Source organism: Limanda limanda, chromosome 8 (genome assembly GCF_963576545.1).
Source record: "Limanda limanda chromosome 8, fLimLim1.1, whole genome shotgun sequence".
Taxonomy (NCBI): Eukaryota; Metazoa; Chordata; class Actinopteri; order Pleuronectiformes; family Pleuronectidae; genus Limanda; species Limanda limanda.
Genome location: NC_083643.1, coordinates 6,455,321 through 6,477,930, shown reverse-complemented (window position 1 = coordinate 6,477,930; position 22,610 = coordinate 6,455,321). Strand labels below are relative to the sequence as shown.

The 22,610-nt window shown below is 42.9% G+C and overlaps 1 protein-coding gene across 1 annotated transcript in view; it reads right to left on the bottom strand.

Moving 5' to 3' along the window:
- The window catches only part of cdh13 (cadherin 13, H-cadherin (heart)), a 291,804-nt gene that overhangs the window by 28,029 nt on the left and 241,165 nt on the right, over positions 1–22,610 (bottom strand). The window contains exons 10-11 of the mRNA XM_061076474.1: positions 16,870–17,052; positions 15,688–15,941 (exon numbers count right to left, since the gene is read on the bottom strand). Coding sequence (XP_060932457.1) covers positions 15,688–15,941; positions 16,870–17,052 — 437 coding nt within the window. The remainder of the gene's footprint in view (positions 1–15,687; positions 15,942–16,869; positions 17,053–22,610) is intronic.

Sequence of the window (22,610 nt, the reverse complement as noted above, 5' to 3'; positions counted from 1 at the left end):
AGCCAAACACAAATGGTGGGACAAGCAAGTAATATTGATTCTGAAAGGAACCTGTCAGCAGCTGATGTTTTCCTTCAAACTGAAAGTTGAATTTATTATATTATTCTTGTGTAACACACAGAACCACATATAAAAGATATATCATGTGAATAATGATTTTCCAAATAATGACTTCCCAATGCAACAGTGGAGTGTAATGTTGCCGTAACATTGCCAGCAGTTGGAAAGAGAGCACAGAAAACATTGGTCCCAAACCAACAAGTGTGGTTTCTTTTTAAAAAAATGGTGCAAACAAAGTAAAGTACAACAAATCAGAGTCTGATGGAGCCGCTGGTGATGAAACCTCGAAGGATTTCAGTCTTAAAAAAGAAACACGATCAACAGAAAGAACAAACACAGAAAACCGTTTGTGAGGCTTCAGTGAAAGAAGAGAAGGGAGGAGAACACATGGATCTCACCTTTGACACATTGGTACTAGTAAAATATTTGACATGGGGTATTTAGCTGTGTTGGCTTTTACATTTACTTCAACAGTGAGTTCTTGGTATAAAATCCAAAACCAGATTACAGAGTACAACAGATTCACCAGCTGCCTCGGCCTCCTCTGTGGTTTGATTGGCTCGCACCTGCGCTTCAGGGTATTTGTTTGAACACGATTGGATTGGCTGGTGCCTCGGCGGCAGCATTACATGTCGTGCATGTGGTGCAAAGCATCATCACTAGATTCAAAGTGTGTGAGCAGCGTTCGGGTCGAACCCTCAAAGACGAAATATCCCAGAAACCATTCATGAGTCACATGGGGAATCAGGTAATTTAGATATGAGGACTTTCACTGAATTACAACAATTGGTGCCTCTTATCATATATATGACAACGAGTGTAAAATAATAGATTTTAAAGTAATATTGATGTATATTAAACAGAGTGAATGAGAACAAAGTCAATGATTGGGGGTTTTTAATATAATCACACAGTTCCTGTAACCTCCGCGTTTGACTTTCAATTATTCCCTTTTTTCTTCTATTCAAGTCGGAATTGCAGAGCGTCCGTTACACACTCACACTCACACACACAACACACACTCACACACACACACGCACACACCATTTGTTCACAGCTCCCCGGTCTAACATCCAGAGCTACAGATCACATTAGAGTCCAAATGAAACTCCCTAAGCAGACGGCGGATTCATCCATCTCCCCCCTTAAAGCCGAGCCTGTTCTCCCGCTAAGCCCATGTGGGTTTCCAGGAGGGTGATAGATATTCATGCCCTCACCTCCCCCCTTTTTTTTTTGGCATGTGCACCATTAAGTTTCACAAAAACAGCCGTAACAATCCGGGACATCTGGTCAGGTCATGCATACACTGAGTTTAGGAGGTAAATTGGTTTGAGGAAGTGAGGCGGTGGCTCTCAACCCTCGGGGACTGGCCCCCTCTCTCCACTGAGCTGTGAGATGAAGTCGGGTGGGTGGGGTGGGAGGAAGCGGGTGGGGTGGGGTTAAATGTATAAAAACACATTGGTCTGTTTATATCAGTGGCCTGTTTTGAAACGATTCATTCTGAAAATAGACTGTAGATACAGATGGAAGATTCTTCTCCGCTTCCTCCCACTATCCAGAAATGAAGCAATTGAAGTGGCACTGATACTGATGCTTGACCTCAGCTGTCAATCGTGACTTTTCTCCCTTTTTATAAAGCGATGAATGAGTAATTAGAACCAAACCTACACACATTAGCCTGATATGACAGAAAACCTTCTCCTCATGAGAGGGTGTAAAGGGATGATGTCCTTGATGAACATTCAATTATCCCAGTTACAATACTGACGATGTGTCAGAGATAAACTGAAATCCTTCACTAGAAGAGTACAGAGCAGCAAAGAAAATTAAAATTCTATAATCATATATATATACAGCAAGTATTGGAATGCACTTGTTTTAAACTTATATAAAAAATCTGCGAAGTGAACTCTGACAGGTCTCTGGCTTCTTGATATTTGCTGCTGGTTGGGAATTTACAAGGGCTCTTCTCCATCTCCATCTTGTCCTATATTTTAAAATGATAAAATATATATTTGGCCTGTATTTTGACCCATCCGCTAACATGGAGGAGACGTGGTTATGACCTATACTGGAGCAAGTCACCAGGGGCCAATCAAGATGCTTTGGCTTCACTTGTGGGGCGTCGTCATGTCGTCCATGATTCTGAACCATTATTTAAAAAGATATATAACCCAACCTATTTTATTCCATCATCATCCTCGGCTTCAAGGCCTGAAGGGAAACACACAGATCTCATCTGTTTTTATTACTGTTTCAAAAGCTTGTACAATCATTTTAAATTTGCTTTTGGGCTCACTTCAATAATCAAGCGAAACCGTGACAAAGCTCTTTCTCTGCAAACCTACTGAGAATCCGGCTGTTGCAGTAGTCACTTCGTTTCCAAGAAGCTGGGACTTCTTCACAGCTACACGGTGCAGAGGAAATGAAGGAGAAACCGTTCTACTGTTACCTACAGACGCTGGTAAGGAGAATCCACTGATGCATAATGAGCCAAAGATCAGTGTCAAACAACACATGCACACCATGTTGCTCTTGGGTGTTTCCATCGGGGGGTTTGCATCATAATGATTTGTACTATCTGAGGTTTAAGAGCAGTATTAAAAAAAAACGGTTGTTAAGTACGTGTCTATAAAGAGACAGAGGAAGGTCCTGTGCCTCTGCTGTGTTGAATCACCTGATAAGCTGACCCTATGAAACTCTATTATAAACCAGAACTCAATTTATGCAACACTTACTTTACTGCAAACTCCCTCCTGCTTATACCTCCTCCTTTACACACACACACACATACACACACATACATGAACCACCAGCACGGCACCAGAGCTTAGCTACTTCAAGTGTCTGCTTCCCCTGTTTCCCGTTTTTCTGCAGTGCAGTGCAGCTTCGAACAAGCATGTACTCTTGGATGCCAATGACAGCATATTACAGGAAAACCTATTATACATTTCTCACACTCCCCCCCCCCCCCCCCCTCTTTGCCCGGTTCCTCCGAGTTTCTCTCTTGTTCTTTCCGTCGTCGCTCTCTGCCGGCTCCTGCTTTATCTCCGCGTCTTCATCTGTCTCTCTATCGCTTTCTTCCCTCTCTTGTGCCAGCAAGATCTCCCAGTGATTGGAATCTAACTTACTGAGAGAAAGGGGGGACGGCACAGCGCCAATGCTAATAGTCTGTTTCTATCTGAGAGCAGCTGAGTGTGTGTGTGTGTGAGCAATAGATATGAGGACATCAATCACCGAGTGCTCAATAAAAGTACAGGGGCAGTAACAACTGTACACTTCATCCAAATTCACAGCTAGGGAGGGAGGAGGAGGAGGAGGAGGAGGGGGGAGAGAAGAGGGAAGAGCAAGGAGAGAGAGATAAGGAGAGGGACTGAGAATTCAGATAAGACGCTGATGCTTGACATTGGAATAGTGAATAAGTGTGTAATGAAAACAAATTCTCTCTCCTCTCCATCTCCATCCCTGTCTCATCCCGACTCTACTTCTTCTCTCTCGGTGTCGTCTGAGGTTTCCACTCAGATCTAGTTTGGCAAACACACACACAACCCTCAACGTCGGTACTGACCCACAATTATCTCTAAGTCCATTGTGGATGCAGCCCGACCCAGTGACCTGACCAGTGACCTGACCAGTGACCTGACATATCCTATATTGGCAAAGAGGCTCAGACATCCTATAGGTTAAGATAGAGGTCCTGCAATAAAATGTTCAAATTGACCGAAAAACTTACATAAAGTAGTTTCAATTATTTTGTAAACCGCCCACACTTCAGGATTATTTGGTCATATAATCAGCACAGAGACCTCCAGTCGGCATCACACCTGTGGTTGTCGAAATCGGCAAATTGGGTCTAACGTCAGCCCAATTATCCTTCAGTGTGCAGCAGCCTTTCATGAAATTCAATGAAATGACAATCTGATTACTGGCAATTGACATTCGGCACTTTTCTTTGCACTGGTGAGACGTTTCAAAAGATTTGCCACTGAGCTTAAATGCGAGTATAATGACCAACTTTCTATTTAAAGCAGATCTATAAACCCCATATGGAGATGTAAGTGGTCAGATGATTAATGGCTATGAGAATAAATTAATTTATGCTTTAAAAGATGAAAATAATAGCACTTTTGAAAAACCTTTCTACTTTTTAATTTGCATAAAGACCTGCTGCTAATTCATCTTTTCTGAAAGTAACATGGCAGAAAGAATAGGAACTATTACTGCATTTAACTTTAAGTGTACGTGTGGCATTTCCTGTTATACAAGTCAGAGGTTATAAGAACTCGCACGCATTTTGATCTGCAAAGATATACTTTTTCTATTCATAATTCCGCCCCCTTATCACAGTCAGACAGAGAGCGAGAAAGAAAGTATTTGTCTTTGAAACCATTGAGCTTGAAAAGTAGGTAACCCCTGTGGTGTCGTTTCAAAGACCACGGTCAGCCTCTCTGGGCTGGATTTCAACCTGAAACCGAGCTGATCCGCCCTCTTTTGGCCGAGCGGCGCTCCGGGCCATGTGGACAAATTACCCACGTCACACCTGTTCATATTTCGGCTCTGTATCAGCACAGTGCAGCAGGTCTGAACAGGGGAAATAAATGTGACAGCGCCGAGAATAGGGGGAAAGCAAACCGTGGCACATGTCGCATCAATCACCCGTCACAGGGACTCAGTCGAAGTTTGTCTTTTTGCTGCGGTGCCGGAAAAGTATGTGAAGTGAGATAGAAGGCCTGAACAAAGGTGAGTCAGGACATTCTAATAGTCCATTTACAGTATTTTTAATATGTAATCAGCTCCTGTTGTCACGGTTTGTTGAGGGAGAGATGGACCCAGGATGCAGAGGTTATAAAGAAAGGTAATTTAATATAACAAAAGCCTTTTAACAAGACCAAACAAAAACATAAGACACTAACAGGAAACACTGGATGGAAACATGAAGACAAGGATCATAATCCAAGCGACAAGGCGCACGGAAAACACGGAAAGGATCCAGCACGGGAAAGCTGGACGAGACAGCAGAACAGACAAACCACATATGATGACGTGTGAAAATGAGTACAACCCGACAAGGGACAAAGGGGAACACAGAAGCTTATAAAGAGACACAGGGAAGGTATGGGTGAATAGCCACAGGTGCAACACATGAGGATTTGGGAAGACAATCACCCAGACAGGAAGTGACACAACCAAGAAGCTGGAAACACACACAAGGAAAACGAGACTACAAAATAAAACAGGAAACAGAAAACCCAAAGAGACAGAAATAACAAACTAAAATGACAGAACATCACACCTGTGACACAAAGTCAGGTGAAAGGATTTGTTTTATTGTGAAAGCCTACAACACTTTGACCCCTTCACTTCTCAAATAGGTGTTGAATCGCATCGATTAAAGTCAAAAATAGCAGGTGGTGATTAGATTGTTAGGGCCTTTGCTGCTTTTAAATATAAACATGTTTGCAGCTGCAGAAATTCACAGATGTGTTTCCAATAACAGAATTTTACCACCGAGGACATGGAGCCCATAACTCATTTGATGTGAGTGACTGTGTGTGTAGCTTGTGTGTTAAATCCCAGGTGACGGGTCGGGCCAAGGGACAGGTTGTGTTTACAGGTGCAGGCCAGACAGGACTACGAGATAATTGGGGGTCTGGGGTTTGACCCTTGAAACAAACTGTATAAAGTTTTGAAAGTAAGGAGAAAAGTTAAAACAAACAAACTAAAGGTGAGGTCTGGATGAGGCTCTCTCTGCCAACTCCACTCTACAACTGCAGATGCTCCGGTGAGAACTGAAGGAGTTTCGTTGTCGGTATCTGGCTCCAACAGAGACGAGTGAGCGAATACACTCAATGGACACACGACTGCACAGCTTTGTACTTTGTGTGTGCTCGTCGGGTCCTTCTCATTGAGTGTAACATCACTTTCGTAATATTAGCAAGCTTGAGTAACACAATGCAGAACAAGGGGAGGGGGGAAGTAAATATCAATTTAAGGTGCAAAAACAGCTCCTCTTTGCATCGGTTGGAAAAGCACAACCCTGTAATTAACGGAGAAGAAAAGCAATTTGCTCCTGCTTCACATCCCTCTCTGCCTGTTCCTCTTGGCATCTTCTCAGATTGTTTTCATTGTTCCCTGACACGCTGACTGTATGACTAAACCACCCCCCCCCAGCTCTCTCTCTCTTTCTCTTTCCCACTCTCTCACTCGTCCTTCCTTCACCACGCAGTTGGCATGCCTTCACTCAGCTGCCAGAAATGAGAAAGAAATCTAAACATCTGATTAGCCTGTAATCAGCGCCTTCACATCCCAGAGGAGGAGAGGAGAGGACGGAGGAGAGGAGGAACTCAGCCGGTCTCCATCTCTGCAGAGTGGCATTTCAATGAAAACCTGTGATACTGTAATTATTGGCTCTCCGATGACCCCACCCCCCCGCGGTGGGACGGACATGCATTTGAATAGAATATGTCTCTTATCTCTTATCTTTCATGTGATCATTTTTTCCCCGTTGCCTCTCTAATCTCAAAGGTCATCGGCTCGATTTGTCTCGATCACTCGGCCCGTTCTCAATTAATATGTGTTCAACTCTCCATTTGTGTCACTTGATCACAATTGGAAACTGTGGCTCAAAAGGTAGAGCGGGTCGTCCATCGATTGGTGGTTCAATCTCCGGCTCTTCCATTTCCTTTCTATATAAAGACAGACCAAACTGGGAAACTGTAAGACTCGTTTATATTCAGATACTGTTTCTAACTCTCAATCCATTGGACACACACGTCGTTAGAGCTTCTCTCCCCCTGAAAAGCAGAGATGCAACTCATACTCATCACATTTAGGTGTAATTACCACAAACAAGTCCTGTAATAGCATTTAAAGTCGAGTTATTGAGCCTTTTAACAGAATAATGCAGAGAGGAATTCAGATTCAGTGACACAGAGCAGTTTAACTTGGCTGAGGCCAAAGATGATAAAGAAGAGAGAACCAACGAAAAGAACTTGAGGAAGTGTTAAGGAGATCATTCTGACAAACTCCTTTGTTGTAGAAAAAGTTTATCACCATAATGAACTGGGCTACGAACTCTAAGTGGGATTTTGTACATTATTTAAGACAGTTGCCTGTTTGAACGTCCAGTGTTTCTCCCTAAACAACGCTGACTTCCGATGCCTCCACACAGATTCTGTGAAGTTGTGCGATGACCCAGTTTCAGGTTGTGTGGTCCTGTCTTCTTCGCAGGGTTAATCTTTAATGTGATGGGTTTAGAGGGAAGAGGGAGAAGGAGGATACATCCATTTAGTTATGTTTAACTTCTAAAAAAATCTGGCTAAACAAGTATGTGTGTGTGTGTGTGTGTGTGTGTGTGTGTGTGTCTACTTTGAACTTTAGGCTAACTTCTGGGATTAGTGACTTCATTTATTGATTTACTTTCCCATTTCATCCTTGTCACCTTGTAGTCTGCGCACTTTGTAGTAACCAGTGTATTTATCTGGCCTGACACATTTCCAGCCAACCACATATTCATTAAAGTCAACCTGCGAGTGTTATTACATTTCCTTGTGAGAGTCACATTACATCCTCCCCAGTCTCTCTCTTCCCTCTCTCTGTCTTCTTCTCTTCTAAGATATCCTGTGCAGACAGTGACAATGTCAGGCTGATCTGAGGGTGATCACATTCTGTCTGACCTCCATCAATTCGGCCTTTGTAGCATTCGACATCTCTCTCTCTCCATCGCACTCTCGGAGTCTGTCTGTCCGATCACTCTCTCTCTCTCTCTCTCTCTCTCTCTCTCTCTCTATCTCTCTCTCCTTCCGCGTCTCTTCTGCTCCTCAAAGCTACCTGCCAGTTTTCACGCCTGACATTCCAGCTCCCCATCCCTCTTCCCTTTTAAGACCCCGTCCCTTTTAACTTGAGTACGACCAGAGAGAGAGAGAGAAGCGAGAGCAGACAGGTAGCCGCTGAATAATGGATAACCCAACAGTTAGAAATTCTCTCTATTTTTCAAAAGCAAGGAGAAGAAAACAACTTAAATGCATTTTGGAGTAGATGGAGAGGTTTCAGAGGAGAGGCGTCCGAGCCCTGAGACCTGTGAGCGTCGGTTTAACTGGAACGCGTGTGTGACGACTTTCAGAGACACGATGGAAATAAGTTCTATTTGAACCGATATCTCCATTTCTCCTACTTCCGATGAACTGTTGCTCAAAGGATTCTGTTTAATCTCCCTGCAGCTTCTCCACGTGGAGGGAAACCTGTTGTCTGGTTTCACTGGACAAACACAGCAAATATTTACTCTGATCACTTGAAGGATAATAAAAAAATCCTCTAACCACAAACTGACGACTAGACGAGAAAAAGATAAAAAGAAAACCAATGAAAGAAAAGTGGTCGGTATCTCTGTGAGAGTCTAGATGGGATTCTTCACTTCCTGCTTCTACAGTCGCCTTTTCCCATCGAGCATCAATTACTTGAGTGCAAATAGTTATTCGACAAACTGATGAGAGTCTTGTCACTGCCTGGGAAAAGAAGAAGACCTAATTAAATTAGCCAAACTTTCTTAATGACACTTCAAATGATTTGCTTCAGAGACATGATGGAAATAAGTTCTATTTGAACCGATATCTCCATTTCTCCTACTTCCGATGAACTGGTGCTCAAAGGATTCTGTTTCATCTCCCTGCAGCTTCTCCACGTGGAGGGAAACCTGTTGTCTGGTTTCAGTGGACAAACACAGCAAATATTTACTCTGATCACTTGAAGGATAATAAAAAAAATCCTCTAACCACAAACACGCCAGACAAGAAAAAAAGAAAAAGAAAACCAATGAAAGAAAAGTGGTCGGTATCAGCTCTGCAGACGCGACTCGGAGTCTCGATGGGATTCTTCACTTCCTGCTTCTACAGTCTCCTTTTCCCATCGAGCATCAATTACTTGAGTGCAAATAGTTATTCGACAAACTGATGAGAGTCTTGTCGCTGCCTGGGAAAGAAGAAGAAGACCTAATTAAATTAGCCAAACTTTCTTAATGACACTTCAAATGATTTGCTTCCCCCTTCACAGCCTACTGGACTGGCACCGGAGCCGGGCCAGGAGTCGAGCCTAAAATGGGATTTGTAGAATATTAGAGCAAACTTTTCTAACTTTCTTCCATAAATAATTTCAGGGTACAGATCTACCCTGAAGTGCAACACTTTCCCTCAATATGGAGTGCCCACGCAAAGAGCAGCACACTTCTCTATTCAGGGGGTTTTACCAGAGATAAATATTTTGGCGAGAACAAGTTCAATTTGCTGTCTCCCGTCCACGCCGCCGTCTGTCTGCTTCCTCCCTCAGCAACAAAAACCAGTCCGCTCCTCTTAAGCCCTAAACCAGCGAGGAGGGCTATAGGAGACGTCTTCGGCAGAAACATGAGTCAAATCCCCCTGGAGCCTGATAGTTTGCCCTAAATCCTGAAGAGGATTAAAATGACTCACATTTGCTGTAATTATGTAACTTGTCTGTTTACGAGGAGAAGAGGCGACCGTCCGGGGTCACTTTGAGGCGAAGAGCTGCGAATAGTGACGAGTGACAGAGAGATACGGAAAATTGCTCTTTTAAAAAAAAAATGTATTATTCTTTTCTCTACTGAGCTAAATAAAGCAAATTGAAAAACATAATTCCTCTTCTCCCTGGACACTGTGGAATCGATGCTATTCATCATTTAAAGAATAAACTTCTATTAATAGGCGCTTCGTGTGATTCGTGTGAGCCAAGCATTCTCTTTCATCGTGAGGGTTTAAATCGGGATTTAAAATACGTCTCCTCTCCTTCTCTTAACATCGTCGTAAAAATAAAAAAAGTGAAGAGAACATCAATGGCTGTGGAAGCGTTTGAGGCTCATCAGAGTCGGGGCGACTTCAAAGCTCCGACTCATGACGAGGTCAAAGTGTAACAGATTCCATTTATTTATTTGCTGAAATGTTGCACGCTCGCAGGCAAATAACCTGTTTCTCTGCATCATTGAGGCAGAAGAATAATTGGTAAAGGAAAGCTGTCTAATAAGGTGGATAATGAGACAGCCCTGACTAACCCTGCGTGGTTCTGCTTGGCTGTGGGCTTGGATCCAGGCTAATGAGAAGCCTGCTCCGTCTCAGCGCAGCTTTTTTAAAGCATGGATCCAACTTCAAATAGAATCAATTAGTGGCGTAATGTGAGTGATTAGACCTCTAATTAACATTTCCATTAATGTTCCTGGAGGTGGCGAGTTGTCTCAGGGCTTGATCTTAATTCTGTCATCCTGCGTAAAACATGTATGAAGACTGAAACTACAGGGGTTAATATGGTGAAATCTTTTGGGCAAAGTTTCGTACTAACCACTCCTACACTGCTTTCTCCCTAGTGCCATCCCGGGCCTGTTGCTATAGAGCAGTGGTACCAAATCAGGGGGTCAGGACCTCTGGGGGGGTCGTGAGACACAGAAGGAAGGTCGCGAGATGAGTTCCAAAATGTTCTGGGTAAAATCTAAATAAAACCATGCACAGGAAACCCTGCAAATGTATTGAAGCTTATTTATTTTTGACTTTGTTAAAGGTAGGTATGACGATGAGCGGCTGAGCTAGGTGGAAATCACTCTCAGGAGTACTTAGAGATGCCGGTGTAAGAGGGTATTTTATTATCCCCAAAATAAAGCTTACAAGGCAGTAAATATAAAATAAAACAAAAGAGCGAAAAAACCAAACACTTGAAAATAAGAAAACAAATAAGCACAATGGCCCCAAACTAATGATTACAATATCAATATACTTTACACTTGGGAGCTGGCAGACTCACGTCCTCTCAGTCGCAGCTCCCTTCACATAATGAAGGCACGGCTTAAATGGTATCTAACCCCGCCCCCACCACTGGAACAAACCAATATAACATTCTCCACAGGGGTGTTCCAGGTCTGTAAAAACCAAGAAGCTTTAACAGCTAATAAAGTAAATTCCATATGCCTGGAACAATGCACGGTAACATATTTAACACACTTACTACTTGAAGGCATAGCCAACTATTCATATAACAGCCTAAACAATATTAAACCAAATGTGGGTTCACTTCCAGTCACCCCGGAAGTGGAGCGTCTATTTACATCCGTATTTCCGGACTGCTCGCCTTCCACAAACACACCGCCGCGACACTGAACCACGGTAACATGCAACGCATACACTTAAACTCAACACATACACTTAACATTTGTCATAATTATACGTGTAAACGGGCAGTGTACTACTGCCGCGACAGACGCCGTGCGCTCCGTCATAGACTTGCTCAAATAAATATCCTGTGGAATGAATAATGGGGGCTGCAAGTCTTTGGCCCGAGAATTTTGGGGGTCGTTGGGTGAAAAGTTTGACTCCACTACATGTCCTCAGCTGAAGGTCACCTGACCCTCCTACAGCTCCTGATAGGTCACGTCGAGCTCAGATTCAGAAAATTGATTCCATACTTTTCTCCGATTGTCAAAGAGTTTGTTCTCTGCATTGGAGCCATTGATCTGCTGTCATGATGCTGACTTTTTGAAAGCAGACATTTTTAAATGTCACAGCAGGAGAAGGTGTGAAAAATGTTTTTAAATTAACAACGTCTGAATTCCATTTAGCTGCTTAGGTTTTAGGTTCAGATGAAAAGATGTCAGATAAGCATCGTCTCTTACACGGAAGCGAGAGGAGCTCTAATTAGTTAAATTTGTGAAAACTCCAGGAGGAGAGTGACCCTGAGACGTGAAGGACTTTTAAAGCAGCAGGTTTCATACAGTGTGTCCACACTGGAAAAAGGCGACATGATAAAGTATGCTCCAAGAAGCTGGCGTGCACAGGAAAACTTATTTTTCTCTCCCACTGCAATGCACAGGGGAAATGATGGAGCTGCTCACTGCTGGAAAAACATTAAAACTGCTGGTGGATGGTGGTAGGAGCTTTGTGAAAAGAATAGAAAAATGCCTCTGGAATCTCAGGAAAAACATTTTGAGGTCTATAAAACTATAAAACAGTAAAACATGTTGATTTGTGTGCAGCACCTTCAAAAACTACAATGACTAAACTATATGCATAGTGTCCATTTATTGTAATATGGAATTGTAATGCAGCAAGTGTCTCTAAGTTTCTGTGTGCGAGCTCCGTTGGGAACGAGGGAGCCGGCGGTTTTCCTCCGGAATAAATGATGAAGTGCCTCCTGTAATCTGGCGCTGGCTAAAATGCCACCTGCAATGATGAATTTCCGTTTGAGAGCCGCGTGGCAAAGATTTCAATTCCCCACCGGAATTTTAATCCTGTCTGAGTGGGGCCCGGAGTCGGAGGTGCAGTTGAGCTGCTGTCCAGAAATGTCACACATGGCAGATTCGCACAGGTTTAAAAAACGACGAGGATGATCGCTGCCATTGTTTCCAATTCACAGGAGGAGTGCAGGTAACAATAGGCCGGTGAAACTGGGGCTCAGCTGCCCATTGTGAAGCAAATGGTTCATAATGGAGTTACTCCAACAAATTCAGCAGGCGGCTACTTCACATCCTCGTGTTTCCTGACCTGTCGTGTATTCACAAAAAGCTTATTTACCAATGTTAACCGACTGGTCCATAGATTAATGATGAAACAATGTAAAGAATGAATTCAAATCTCATATTTACACACCTACAGTCGTGCATGTGTGTGGGCTGGGTGCTGGATGCATCTGGCACCGACCAGCAAGTCAGAGCTATTGTGTTTCATTTGACCTGCGCATCCCACGGGGCAGACACACCAACACAACCACACACACAACCAAACACACACACACACACACACTGTTGTGCTGAGACAGGCAGCAGAAGAGAGAGGAAGGTAAACACATCTCTTCCTTTTGCTTATTTAATTCTGTGCACAACAAAACTCTCTACTTCCAACTCTTCAACTCTCCGTCTTTTCTCTTTGTCCTCAATCTGTCTGCAGGTCACATTTATGACACTTCAAAGCCACTGTTACTTGGAAAGTGTCAAAGGGTGAAACTCTAATGAATGCAAAAGCTATAATAAATACAGAGCTGGATACTGAGGAGGAGAGCAGGAAGGAAGATGACAAAGTCCTCTGTGGCTCTTTAGATTCAATATCACCTAAATCTTCACAGAATCCTTTTAAGGGATCAATATAGCTTAAAAAACCGACCCCAGTGAGTCATGATGAAAATCATCCCGATGTTTCAATGACAACATAACATTGAAAGTTGAGTCTTGCATCAGGAGGAAGTTTTTCGGTTGGAGCGCCAGTCGTAGAAAGTGGATACTGTGAATAGGTCATTGAAGGACAAGCAGACAAGATGAAGTCAAGACGTCGTACAGAATGAAGCAATATAATTTAGAAGTGTTTTCTATCTCTCACCAGGTTTAGTGAAAAACCTCTTCGGCTTAAAATCCTCTCTCTCCTGTCTCCACTAATAATCAGTGTTTACATAAAACCAGGCAGGTTGTGTTTAGCTGAATGTCTCTATCGTACTTGACTGTTTAAATGGGATCAATTTGGATTCAGACCAATGTCGTATATTCGTTAGAGTAGATCATTATGTTTACCTTAGAAGTTCTCTACCTTTTTGAAATGATCCTTGACTTTGGGAATGACCTCTGACTAGCTAATAGATGGGTGTAGAAGGAATGTTCTTGACCAATGTGTCTTCATGTTCGGACACAAAAACATGTCCCTCTTTAGTCAGAAATCCCATGGCGGACGGCATTTACCTGAAGTCGTGGGCGGAACCAAACTCTCTATATATACTGTGTGTCCGACCCCTGGAAGTCAGACTTCACCATTTGGCCTGGGTGATTTCTCCGAGTTCTAGAGCTCGTCCTGACCTGTGAAACTTCTGTGTAATAAACATTATTATACTTGTAAGTACTGGGTCCGCGTTCCTTTCCTTCACCATCAACTTCAAAAACCACATCAACCTCTCGGCTGACCAGAAATATACTTCACTAACACACAGTATACGCTGCTATTGGATGGACAGTGGATTTGGGTTCAGACCACAGACCTGTATATTAAGATGGACAACGTGTCTCCCACGATCCAGAAATGAGGCCAAAATATCCCAGACACAAACACTGACATGTTTTCAGAGTGATTCTGTGCAGGAGCCATCCGAGGCAAAGCCGTGGTCGTAAGGTCGGGTTCGTCAAGGTTGGTATCAGCTGTCAATCATGACATCATCAAACCAATCTAAACCAAACTAAATGGAACTAAAACCCATCTTTGAGATCTTTTTTCTTAATGTGATTTTTTTGTTTGGTCCATGTCCCATCTGCTCACATGGTGGAGACAGGATATATTTAACCTCTAATGTTGCAAACCATCAGGTGGCAATCAAGAAACTTATTTCAATACAGATGAGCATCGGCAACTATCGGATGATGAACCTGAACTCCTTGACTTCTAAGAGAAATGATTAAACAACAGTTGGATGGAGCACCGCTGCAATTTGTTCCACGGATTATTTTTCTCCTCGGGATGAATTGTAATAACGCTGTCGATGACTTAGCTTCTGGTCGGGAGCCATTATCATGTCAAGATCTTAATTTGTCTTTCTCCCCAAAAGCCTCAGAGCAAAACAAAAAATTGCTTATTACTCCACTTTGGTGCTCGGAGACCTTTTCAGTTCTATATGTGACCTGACTCATTATGTGAGGACGCTGCTTATCAAAGCTTTACGGCCACAGGTCGTGACTCCTGCCTTCAGTGGAACCGCTCCGTGTTGTGTAGCGTTTGATAGTGACTCACTTTTACAGGACATAAAGCAGCATCAATAAATTGAGCAGTAAAGTCACGATCCGGTGAGTTTTATTCTCCTCATTACTTCCCCCCCGTGTGTTTACTTAGCTGTGTTTTTTACATTATATATAATTCCGAGGGAGCAGAAAGAAGAGCAAAGCAAATTGGGTATAAATTAGGCCTGAAAGCCACTGACGACTTTTCCATCTTGTAAAAGGAAGTGTGGCGCTCGCTCTCCGGCTTTTCTCTGGCAGCAGGAGGAATGTTTTTTTTTAATAGTTGCACATAGTGAAACTAATAACCTCCCTGTTATGATGATGGTCATATTTGAGAGGGGGCTTTTCTCTGCAACAGTCAAAGTTAATGATCTGCCGAGGGGTGGACGCCTTGACCTTAGTGTTGGTGAATTGCAGATTGTCTGCGGCGATGAATTCAGTCTGTTTACCAAACACAGACACGTGAAGCAGCCTCACAGGCGACGGGAACATCGGAGGTGAGTAATGCAGGAACGGAATCAGGATGAGAGGAACTTGATGGAGTGATGAAGGGCTCAGAAACACACGAGAGATGAGAGCCGACAGTTTGAGACGTGGAGGAAACAGCTAAAGCTACATCCTCTGACACGTCGCTTCACGCCAACTCGGTTTGCTGGCATCATCCGACAGCGTGAATAATACAAACGTCACCCGCACAACAAAAGTGAAAACGATAATGCCGCTCAACTGAACAGAGCGACGCTGAATGAAAATCAGAAAGCTCATTACTGACGATCCTGAGCCGCCAGCTACAGACGAAGACGTTCAATCACACAAACACAAACAAGCCTCTCTCTCTCTCCCGCGCTTTCCCTTCGCGGCTCGATTTCAATCAGTCTCACTCGGTCTCTTACCTGACGCTCTGCATCTTCAGTATGTCTGGGTCCGTGGCGTTGAGCGAGGCCACGAAGCTGCCCACGGGGATGTTCTCCATCCTGGTGACGACCAGGGGATCGGGGAGGAACACGGGACCCTCGTTGACGTCCAGGACGGTGACGTGGACGGTGGCGGTGGAGGAGGGGCCGTAGCCCACCCCGGGAACCAGGGGCTCCTCGTTCTCCACCTTGATGAGTAGCGTGTGGAACGCCGTGGCCTCGTAGTCCAGGCGCTGAGCAGAGGAAATGATAGGGAAGGGAACAGAGAGGTGATCATACTGTCAAGTGTGATTAGGGTTGCAAAGGGGCGGAAAGTTTCCGTAAAATTTCCGGAAACTTTCCGGAAACTTTCCATGGGAAGTTAAGCTCGGGAATTTTGGGAATTTCGGAAAAAAAAAAAAAAGCTAATTAAACACTGAGCAATAAAAACATCATTCAAAACTCTATTTTAAAGATGTATGGAATGCAGCACACGCTGCAGGTTGAGTTTCAACCCTCCACTGTGCATTCCCCCATCACATGCACAGATAACTCCCAGCATCCTTCACTCTACAGCAGGGCTATTGAGGCCTGCTGTAGTGTGCAGGACTAGTCAGATAAGTTTCAATGATATTACTGGGGAAAATATATTAGCATGCTGATTGAGGATTGTTCATCTGTTCATCTAGCCTATTTCCATTCATTTATCCATCAATTGTAAAATATTTTGACAGACGATTCCAATTGTTTGGCTAACTATTTATATCTCTGGCATTGCATTAGTGTTTTTTTACAAACTTTTTTCTCATCTTATTCTACAGAACAATGCCACGTGCACTCTCTCATGTGTGGAGACATTTCACCCCATCCAATGTAGAAGGAAAGGCTGTGTACATTTGCAAATACTGTGCAAAGACCTATGTTAAGAATGACACAACGATCTAGAAGCATATAGTCAAGTGCCCAAAGTTTCCTCAGGGCTCAAATCAGCCTATGACACAACAAAATGTTAATATTTATGTCTGTATATGACAAGGTAAACACAGTTAGTATAAATTACCCACAACATTTCCAGTTTATTCCCGTTAATTTCCATGGAAAGTTTCCAAGTTTGAATATTCCCGGAATTTTGCAACCCTAAGTGTGATACATAAAAACATTTGAAGGTCTCCTGCTCTTTACCTTGACGACAGACAGCATTCCCTCGTTGTTGTCTGGATTGGTGTGGATCTCAAAGCTCTGCGTAGGATCTCCGTTAATTATAGAGTAGATGGCTCTCCACGCCTCCGTGGCCGGATCGTCCCGGTCGTCCACTGTGAGGTTGACCACGACGCCCGTCGAACCCTCGTACACAGACGCCTCAAACTGTTACAGGAGACAGATGGAACAACATCAGCGAGAGAGCACAAACTGAATCTACAGAGTAAACAACAACAAATCAGAACTCGGACACAGACAACGACGCACATAAAGACTTTCTATCAGGAGCTGATTTGTGTAAATCTGAGGGTGTGCTCAGATTGAATGTGGAGGGAGTTTTACAGACATAAAGATAACTTGGTACGTCAATAGAAAGATGTGAAGGTGAACAGGAGCCTGAATCCACATATATAACCAAGTCCACCTCATGAATAGAAAAGCAGATCATCAAGAAAGTTTGACCTCAACTACAATGCAGAGATGTTCTTCATCCAACTTCTTTGCCAGACCTCAAGGATGCACATATTTCTATATCTCAAAAATATTATCATTATCAGTAACAAGAATGTGGAAGACCTTCAAAAGTACATTGGATATTCACCATCTTGTTCTATATTCCTAAAACAGAAGCAGAGATGTTCTTCATCAAACATCTTTGCCAGACCTCAAGGATGCACATATTTCTATATCTCTAAAATATTATCATTATCAGTATCAAGAATGCAGAAAACCTTCAAAAGTACATTGGATATTCACCATCTCGTCCTATATTCTTCAAACATAAGCTAAGGATTCTATTCAGTTATTATGATTTGATGGAACTAACCTTTAAAACTACTTTCAAATGTAATAACCAGTTTAATTTTGACCAGAACTCGGTTGCAGTGGCTCATCAATCATCGGCTCTGTGAACCATTACCGGGCTTTTCCAACAGCCGTTCCAGTAAAAGTCTCAGATCCCGTTTTTTATAATATTTGAAATTCATCACAATGCAAATGTGGCCGTGTCACATTTTAAGACACAACATGATATCATGACATAAGAAATTATGACACGAGATTGATGCGGGTATAAAAAATGATTTTGATCTACACATTTTACATTTTTGTTTTATATCCATCATCATTGCACGAGTTAAATAAAACCCACACCATCTGCCTGCGGCTGCAGATTTATGGTTCCGTGCTGCACCATCCAGACAGGCTGACTTCCTGAAGAGGACACTTTTCACTTTTCACTCGCTGAGCTGTTGAGTCATGCATCTCTAGTGGTGATGTGATTGGCTGATAATTTATTAATGTGGTTAATTCAGCTATATAGATCCCTGTAACCTGGGTATGAACCAGAATCACATGTTAAAGTATGCAGCCCTCATCTTAAGATTCTCAGTAATTCCTCCTTGTATTTTTAGTTAGTTCTCTCCTCTAGGGAATGATCTCTGACCTGTTAATGGATGAGTATAGAACATGGGACATCATCATTAGAGATGAGGCATGCCTTTATGAATACACTATTTCATTTACATTATATGCTTAGACACATGCAGTTATGTCCTGTTGAACCACGAGATTTGGGACGTTGTTTTGCCTTGGGTCGCAACCTCTCTATATAATGTGGACTTGACTCCTGCAAAGGCAGGCTTCCATTATTGGCGTGTGGATGTCTCCGGACTTCTAGAGTTCGTCCTGATCTGTGAACTTCTTTGTAATGAAACTTTTACTGTGCAAGCTAGTTCTGGTCCGTGGAATCCTTCCTTCAAACTTCACCATCATCGACACCTCTCGGCTGCTCAGAATAGACGATATGAATCACCACTGATGGATATTCAAACAGCTCTTTGGTACAACTACATGAACCAATGGTGGCTTGTGCACCTGGAGAAGAACCGCCTATGTGCTCAGGATTCACCACTTTGCGCTTGCTGTTGTGTAAGGCTGAAAATAAGGGCCCTGAAATATTGTTTATGACATTTGTTTTTTTTAAATGTGGAAATAAGCTTCCAATGCAAATAGGAGCCTCTGCTGTCACGGAACCAGTATAGAGTATAAATAAAGGTTGACTGAATGAATAATTACACTGAAAACAAACAAATGGTGAGTAGTCTGCAGTATCAGATACTCTGCAGTGAAATCCAATAAAAACACATGAATCCACGGGACTATAAACACTTGAACGCACCAACAAACAGCACATGTAACAAAATAAACACTCTTCATGTCGCCTCTCGGTGCATCTCATTTATTCTTCCCGTGTCACTCACTTCCCATCTCCCTGCTCGTTGTTGTCAGCAGACCTCAATCAAACTCGTATCGATGCCTTCTGCTGGCACGGCTCCCAATAAAGACTTCAATGTGAATACAGGAGCTACAGCGAGGGCCCGAGCAATTTTGCAAACGCGTGTGTGCGAGCGTGTGTGTTTGTGTCGGGGGCCATTATGGTGTCAGAGCTTACGGTGTAATCTTGCAGGCACAGAACACTCTGTTTAAAGGACGGTGCCGGTCCAGCCTAGATTACTGCATCTCCTGTCAACCCACGCTATTGTTGTTTCACAGATTACCCTCTTACCGCCTTACACCGCCTGGCTCCGTGCATTTATCTGAGGAGAGACTAACATTGATTTCTTCTCCTTCCTTTCTTTGCCCCTGTTTTTTTTTTTTTTTAATCATCCAAAACAACACACTCTGAGCCATTTGCAGTCATTTAGGGCACGGAGGATGGAAACACTGTGTTCTCGACTCTGTGTTTGCACCTACACACGTGTTTTGGCTCCTTTTGTCCTGCAGCAGCCTTGTGTAAACATGGGGGGAAATTAGGAGGCTGATGGAAGCAAGTGGGATGCACCTGAATTTAGATTTGATAGCCGTTGTTTGCGGTGAAGAACCTTGGAGCTACGAAAAACAGTTTTATAAATATAAATCGACCTATAAATATACCGACATTTTCCCACCACATATTAAAAGACACGAAGAAATGTGATGCGAAACAAATGCAGGTCAATGGCGTTCCCACACTCATCAGCCTGCCGAGGAAACTGCTGATGAGACACTCAAAGTCTTACTCTCTCCACCACTCACACACACACACACACACACACACACATACACACACACTCAAATACAGTACAGTTGCACAGACAACAGCCGGTCAGATTGGGTTTAATCATGTGGGGCAGTCATGCGGTCGGAGGAAATGCTGTATTCTGTGTGATGTGGCCGCTGGGCCCCTGCCCCGCCGCTGATAAGGCCTCAATTCCACCTGGAGCACAAAGCGACCAGTCACCTGAAAGACTGGAGGGAAATGACTAAGTGCAAAAAGGCAGAGCTCCTGGCCCGAAATGACTCGGAGCCATAAAGAGAGACACAGAGGCGAGATGGCCAAAGAGGGGGAAAAAGGGTCGGCCTTCAACTTGCCTTTTTGTCCCGGTGTGAGTGAGTGTGTGTGTGTGTGTGTGTGTGTGTGTGTGTGTGTGTGTGTGTGTGTGTGTGTGTGTGTGTGTGTGTGTGTGTGTGTGTGTGTGTGTGAGAGAGACTGTGTGTGTGTGTGTGTGTCTCAGAATAAAATGACTGCATTGGACTGAGCTGAGCAAACTGAGCGCCAAATAAAGGCACCCAGATATACTACCAGTTTAAATAATGGTACTTGCACATGGATGGATGGATGGATGGATGGATGGATGGATGGATGGATGGATGGATGGATGGATGGATGGATGGATGGATGGATGGATGGATGGAGGGTTGGATGGATGAATGGATGGAGGGTTGGATGAGTTGCAGTGGCCACAGATCAAATTACCCCACAATCCAGACATTTTAACGTTCCAGGCAGTAAAAACAAAAAAACACAGTGTGTCATTGATTTTCTGTTTCCCAGCTCCTCCGGTGCCTCCGACTTTTTCAACAATCTGTCGCATGAATCTTCAAGGTAATGTCAAGCTGTCAAAAGATAATTGGGTGATCGTCGTTTGAGGCACAACAACTTAAGACCACAAAGATAAATAAATGGATAATGTCAAGATTCGGCAGACGCCTTCGTCGCTGTAAGTTTTTTGTTGTGTTATCTCACACCGATGATTGCGATGCTGCTAAATGTTTTGTTATGACAGTGTGTCACGTGACGTCTCTTTACTTTTCATGTGAACAAGGACAATTTAGTTTTTTCCTGGGTTAAAAAATCACAACCTGTACATCAGGAGTGTATTTACTTTATATTCTAATAAAACCTATGTAAACATTCACTTGTCTAATCCAGTCTGCATTGATTTATGTAGTTACATTATTGTTTTGAAGAAATGTTCATTTTATACCAATCAACACTTAGTACATTAATTATTAAAAATGCAACATTCACAGAAGATTAATGTTGACTAGACGATCAATGTTAGACAAATCAATATTTTGCAGATTGGGCATGGATTAAAAATTATGTAAATGATGTGTCCTGTAATTAAAACAAGCCTGAAGCTTGAAATCACATATAAATAGACTTATAAAGTATCATGGCCTGTGTAATATTATAACTGTATCATCTATCGTACCTCAGCAATCAAACCTTTTATTTAACCATGATCTCCTGGATTAAACCATATTTGATTCATATTCAGTAGAACAATAGTTTAGGTAGTTTACAACACGGCCGATGTCAGATTTCACCCACTGATGTTTCATTTAGAGAACCACCTCCCGGAGCCTGGACACTGACAGTGGGAACAGATCTTAATGAGGGCGGCGAGTTTCCACGGCAACAAGAGAAGTTTTAATGAGACACATACGAACAAACTCATAAAAGCCTCTCTGGTCTCTGTCGGATACTTGGTTGAAAGGAGCAGTAATTATTCATTTACAAAGACTTTTCGCTGTTTTTGTACATTTACAATGGTCCCATGGAATAATAGGTGCATTAGTTTAATTAGCTGCAGTAAGTGTCTTCAGATGTTAAACTACATTTTCCTCTTGCTCTATAAGTGGCAGTGGCTGCAGTTTAAGCATATATTGGGTCTGAGATGGCAAAAACGTTTCTTGGTTCTGTTTCTGTCACGGCCCCATGGGACAGAAATGCTAGCTCATCTTTAGCTTGGTCTCGTTCAGTCACTTTGGTCCAGACTGAATTAATCACTAAAACTATTGCACAGATAACCAGGAAGTCAAACCTTCATGGTCCCCAGAGGATGGAGCCTTGTAGATTTGAAAAGTCAATTACAGAAACACAGAGGAAACATTTGTTGCTTTAGAAAATAAAGTAGGAAAATAAAGCGCAACAACAAAAAGGCCAATTGAATTATAATATCCTTGAAGAAAGAAACAGTAAAAAACACAACCTGCCATCATGGACGCACATTTGCAAAAGGCGGTCACAGATTCTCCTGTTCACTCACTGGAGGATTCTAAATTAACATGATTCGAAAACGCTCCACGCAGAAGTGGTTTCTCAATTTTTTGCTTCATATTTTTTTTACAGAACTGTATTTAGTAAACATCTGCCGGGTTAAGCAACAACAGCTGTTTTTGTGTTCTGAAAACACGACGTACAGACACACAACCCGACGTTCAGCTGCACGTCTCCGCAGACAGATGACGGAGCAGTGAAAAGCCGGAGCATTCTGGCAAAGAGCCCGAGAAAGAGTTGTGAAGCTTTGGAAGAATATACACATCTGTCAGCTTTACCGAGTAACACTAAATGTGCTCTGGCTCATTGACATCACTGTGGAAATTGCCTCTCATTT